The sequence below is a fragment of the Notothenia coriiceps genome, unplaced genomic scaffold, assembly GCF_000735185.1.
Source record: "Notothenia coriiceps isolate Sejong01 unplaced genomic scaffold, NC01 NC01_scaffold00013804, whole genome shotgun sequence".
Taxonomy (NCBI): Eukaryota; Metazoa; Chordata; class Actinopteri; order Perciformes; family Nototheniidae; genus Notothenia; species Notothenia coriiceps.
In genome coordinates, this window is record NW_011346505.1 from 11,854 (window position 1) to 17,412 (window position 5,559).

The window sequence follows — 5,559 nt, forward strand, 5'->3', positions numbered from 1 at the left end:
CGTGTCGCTGAGAGAGGAGGGTGGTCGGACTTGTGGTGGTCCGAGGACGCTCTTTGGTTCTCTCTCTAGTCTCTCTCTTATTTCCTCAAACTACTCTTGTACTTACTGGTAGTGTCAGAGGAGAGATGGACTCCGTCAACTCCGATGTCGACTCTGTCTCTATCCGTATCTTATATGTATATGTATATATGTACTTGACTCTGTGTACTCTCGTCTGAGTACCGGAGGTGTGACCTTGACGAAACCAGGGGTAACCTCGGGAGGGGAGAGGTATCTCGCGGGGACCTCCTGACTTCCTCGGGGTGTCGGGTCGACGGACGTACTGGTGGACTCGTAGGACGACCAGTTTCGTCGGGAGTGTGATGGACTCCTGGTCCTGCCCCAATCGCCCAATCTGCCCGAAGTCTGAAGTGGAGGTCAGACGACTCGGTCTGGTCAGGGGGGGTCGTCGGAGCTGTCTCAGACGTCCCTGTTACTTTATAGTTGTCTCCAGTTTCTGTGTGGTAGTTTCTCTACTTTGATATAAAGGTCTAAGTTGACCTGAGTCAAACGGTTGTACGCTCGAACTACTACTGTGTTTGCTTGTTAGCATCCTATTCTTTGTGTCTGACGTCCATGCGAGTGTAGATGTGGACTCTGGCGAGCGATCGTTCACCAGAGGTAATCACTTGGGAAGGGGACACAGAAGTGCTCTTGGAGGAGGAGTACGTCTGGGAGACGAGGAAGACGAGTCGAGGTGGAGACGAGAGCTGTGAAAGTTTTCCAAAGTGAGACAATGGCTGGGAAGGTGTACACACAAAGTGTACAATAGACTGACTACAAACATTTTGCAACAAGAAGTTTGTACCGCAGAGGTAACTTAAGGCTGTGCGACCAACACTAACAACTAGACCACAAAAGGCCACCAGTCTGACCGGCTCTGAAGAGAAACAAGAGAGAGATCGGAGAAAGAATAAAGTGAGTTTGATGAGAACAGAATGAACCAATCACAGCTCCTCTCTACCTGAGCAGGTGAGGCTAACAGCTGTGCCAGGTGAGCAGGTGTTTCTCTCTGAGGCTGAGCTACAGTCCAGGAGAGCAGACTCATGGCCTCCACACTGGAACTCTTTGGTCCCCATTGGAGCCTCCCCTTCTCCATAGAGCGCCCCCTGGAGGACTGAAGGAGCCCCACAGCCCAGCTGCCTGCAGACCACCTGAGCATCCTGCTGGTCAAAGTCAGCCTCACACACTGAGGACCAGGACGGGTTAGACGGGTTAGACGGGTCAGAGTTCACCTCCAGTCTGCCTGAGCACAGACCAGTCCCCCCCAGCAGCCTGACAGAGTCTGCAGAGGACAGAAGATCAAACAGAGGTCAAAGACACACCATCAAAGAGATGAAACTATATTTCAGATTCAAACTGGACTCAGTTCCAACATGAGTTGATGATGAACAACAGAACACATGTTGATAAGAACACAGACTGCAGGTACCCTCACATCTACACCTGAGACCCTCTAGCAAGTGGTCTCCATTAGTGAACCCTTCCCCTGTGTCTTCAACAGAACCTCCTCCTCTGCAGACCCTCTGCTCCTTCTGCTCAGCTCCACCTCTGCTCTCACACACTTTCAAAAGGTTTCACTCTTTACTCTCACATGTGTGTTTCACATGTGTTATCTGACTGATGTTTGTAAACACGTTGTTCTTCAAACATGGCGTCATCATTGAATTCAAGCTGTTTGTATAGATATTATAGATTGTATGTTTTGTGAGATTCACATTAGATTGATACACTTTAGGGACACAGAAAGCAGAGAGGCAGAATGTGGAGTGAGACGGCCCCTGCTGTGAGGATGGTGGCTCTGGCCTCTCCCCTCTCACTCTTTTTAAACTCTGAACATGGATTCTTGTGACTCTGTAAATGAGTGCTATATTTTCCTCCTTCCTCTGCGGGGTCTGTGGGACGTCCTAAGTTGTGTTTGCGCCGCGCTGCGACTATGTGAGCTATGTAGGCCAATCACAACAGGCCATTTTACGTTGGCCTGTTGTGATTGGATAGAACATCTCACACAACAGAAGCCTGATTACGTCAATAAATGTAAACTTATTTTTGCTATTATTTAATTATTTAATTATTCATTTTGATAATAAAAAATAGAAATCCGGTAAACTATATTTTCTCTCAGTGAATTTTGATGAATGAGTGGGTGGGCCTATAGACCCAGTAGCCCACCCACTACGCCCGGCTGCTTCATACACTGTTCATCATTTGTTATTTGGGTATTTTTAAATTGTAAAAACAAGAAAATGAAAACAAGAAATGAAAATGTCATCGATGATGTCACTGATGATGTCACTGATGGGTTTACCTGAGCAGGTGAGATTCAGGATGTGTTTAGAGGAATATGATGCTGCTGCACACTCCCTCAGAGCAGATCCAGACTCAAGACAGTCAGATCTGATGTACCACATATACCTCCATGAGGACTCCACTCTCCATCCCACAGAAACAGCAGAGCCACAGTCGAGCTCTCTGCAGGCGAGTCCTGCTGTCTTCAGGTTTCTGTGGGATGGAGAGTGGAGTCCTCATGGAGGTATATGTGGTACATCNGCGTGTGTGCTGTATGTGTGTGTGTGCGCTGTGTGTGTGTGTGGTGTGTGTGTGTGTGTGTGTGTCGTCTCTCATGTGTGTGTGGGTGTGTGTTGTGTGTGTGTTGTGTGTGTCTCTCTCATGTGTGTGTGTGTGTGTGGTGTGTGTGTGTGTGTGTGGTGGTCGTGTGTGTGTGTGTGTGTGTGTTGTCTCTCATGTGCTGTGTGTGGTGTGTGTGTCGTGGTGTGTGTGTGGTGGTGTGTGTCTCCTCATGTGTGTGTGTGTGTGTGTGTGTTGTGTGGTGTGTTGTGTGGTGTGTGTGTGTGGCGTGTGTGTGGTGTTGTGAGTGTATGGTGTGAGTGTGTGTTGTGTGTGATGTGTGGTGTGTGTGTGTGGTCTTCCATGTGTGTGTGTGGTGGGTGTGTGTTGTGTGTGAGCTGTGTGTGTGTGTGTGTGGGTTGTGGTGTGTGTGTGGTGTGTGTGTGTGTGGTTGTTGTTCAGTACAGGTGTGTGTAGGAGTGCTCTCTGTATGTATCGGTGTTAGCTATGTAAGGACTGGTGGAAAGATTCCAGAGTGCGATTCACTGAGTGTTCCGGGAGATGATAGGAAACTCTGTTTACCTTATCTTCTGATTTCTCCTCAGGAACCTCCAGGCTGAAGGGAGAGCACAACATCAACAGGTAAATGTGCTCACGTTTATACCCTGTTACTTCGTTTAAGTGATTACCAGTCGGTAACAACCTTTTATCATGAAACATGATTACTTTAAAGACGTTCACCACTAACTGATCCTAGTTCTGAATTTATCATATTTACCCATGTTTGTGAAGTCGAATAAAATGTTCAAAACTAAGGATGAATCTCTCCTGCATTGAAACAGCATGTTGTTGGAAATTAACAACTGCAGTGGGCAAAAGTAAAAGTGAATTGCCTAATATTTTTGTTGTGGTAATCAATTAATTTCTTTCTTTAAAAGGCAAAAACATGAAAAAGCTAAGAAAAAAAACTATTGAATACAATATATCTGGAGAAACTTCATTTATAAATGGTTGTCAACTTAAAAACGTGTGTTCACAATGATGGTAATTAAGTACATACAACTTAAAATTCTTTTTAAATCATGCGGTAAAACAAGTTGGAACAACTTAATTTTTGGAGTAATAGACTTAAAAACGTATATCCCGAATGAGGGTAATTAAGTACTTACAATTTCAAATGATTTTTAAATCATTTGGTAAAACTAGTCGGAACAACTTAATCTTTTGAGTAATCAACTTCAAAACTTGTGTTTATGCTACCAATTATTAAGTAAGTGGTAATTAAAAACACCTCTGATTGTAGAGGAAAAGCCTTCTCCCCTAACTCAAATAACTTTGTTGCTTTAAGGCAATTTCATTAGAAGTTGTCTGAACTCAATAAACATTGATGCAAACTGTTGCGTTGATTTTCTTTGTTGAGCCAAGGCATTTGTTTTTAGAGTGTAGAGAGCTGGAGTTAATGATCTGATTATCACTCGGAAGTATTAATAGTATAAATGATTAATGATTAAAATATACTAATATCAATGAAGGTACATGACTCTCTTGTTTCTCTGCAGAGCCTGGTGTTAGGCTGGTGGGAGGAGAGAGTCACTGTGCAGGAGACCTGGAGGTGGAACATCAGGGAGAATGGAAACCAGTGTTGGGCTTTACCTCTCTCTGGACCCTGAAGACAGCAGGACTCGCCTGCAGAGAGCTCGACTGTGGCTCTGCTGTTTCTGTGGGATGGAGAGTGGAGTCCTCATGGAGGTATATGTGGTACATCAGATCTGACTGTCTTGAGTCTGGATCTGCTCTGAGGGAGTGTGCAGCAGCATCATATTCCTCTAAACACATCCTGAATCTCACCTGCTCAGGTAAACCCATCAGTGACATCATCAGTGACATCATCAGTGACATCATCGATGACATTTTCATTTATAGTTTTCTTGTTTTTACAATTACAAAATACACAAACCCAAATAACAAATGATGAACAGTGTATGAAGCAGCCGGGCGTAGTGGGTGGGCTACTGGGTCTATAGGCCCACCCACTCATTCATCAACAAGACTGAGAGAAAATATAGTTAGATAATAAAATAAGAGCAAAAATAAGGTTAAATTGTATAAATTCATACAATTAGAAGAAGCATTTATTGACGTAATCAGGCCTATGTTGTGTGAGATGTTCTATCCAATCACAACAGGCAAACGTAAAATTGCCTGTTGTGATTGGCCTACATAGCTCACATAGTCGCAGCGCAGGGCGTCCCGCAGACCCCGCAGATGAAGGAGGAAAATATAGCACTCATTTACAGAGTCACAACAATCCATGTTGTGACTCTGTAAATTAGTGCTATATTTTACAATCACCTCTCTGGGGGGGAAGGAACCGGAGCTTGTGCGGGAGGTGGAGCGTTACCAGTTGGATCTGGTTGGGCTCACCTCTACGCACAGCGTCGGCTCTGGAACCTTACTTCTGGATAGGGGTTGGGACTCTATTATTCTCCGAAGTTGCTCAAGGTGTGAGGCGCCGAGCGGGCGTGGGGATACTCACAAGTCCCCAGTTGGGTGCTTCTTTGTTGGAGTTTACCCCAGTGGACGAGAGGGTCGCCTCCCTAATCCTGTGGGTTATGGGGGGGAGAACTCTGACTGTTGTCTGTGCTTATGCACCCAACAGCAGTTCAGAGTACGGTGTCCAGTAGGTTCACACCGCTGGTCAGGGAAGCCGTCCGACTGAAGAAGGAGGCCTTCAGGGATATGTTATCCCGGGGGAGTACTGAGGCAGTTGCAAGGTACCGACAGGCCCGAAGGCCAGCAGGCTCAACCGTGGCCGAGGCAAAGCAGCGGGTGTGGGAGAAGTTCGGAGAAGACATGGAAAAGGACTTTCGGGCGGCACCAAAGTTGTTCTGCAAAACTGTCCGACACCTCAGGAGGGGGAAGCAGGGAACCATCCAAGCTGTGTACAGTGAG

The 5,559-nt window shown here is 45.9% G+C and overlaps 1 protein-coding gene and 1 long non-coding RNA gene across 2 annotated transcripts in view; one reads left to right on the forward strand and one right to left on the reverse strand.

Annotated features, from left to right (window-relative positions):
• The window catches only part of LOC104948143 (scavenger receptor cysteine-rich type 1 protein M130-like), a 12,868-nt gene extending 10,330 nt beyond the window's left edge, over positions 1–2,538 (reverse strand). The window contains exons 1-3 of the mRNA XM_010774308.1: positions 2,348–2,538; positions 1,004–1,324; positions 906–919 (exon numbers count right to left, since the gene is read on the reverse strand). Coding sequence (XP_010772610.1) covers positions 906–919; positions 1,004–1,324; positions 2,348–2,450 — 438 coding nt within the window. The 5' untranslated portion in view covers positions 2,451–2,538. The remainder of the gene's footprint in view (positions 1–905; positions 920–1,003; positions 1,325–2,347) is intronic.
• Positions 2,539–3,139: 601 nt separating this feature from the next.
• Positions 3,140–4,351, forward strand: LOC104948144 (uncharacterized). The gene is made up of 2 exons (XR_798638.1): positions 3,140–3,249; positions 4,167–4,351. It is a non-coding gene; the product is annotated as an uncharacterized lncRNA (long non-coding RNA).
• The last annotated feature ends 1,208 nt before the right edge of the window (positions 4,352–5,559 follow it).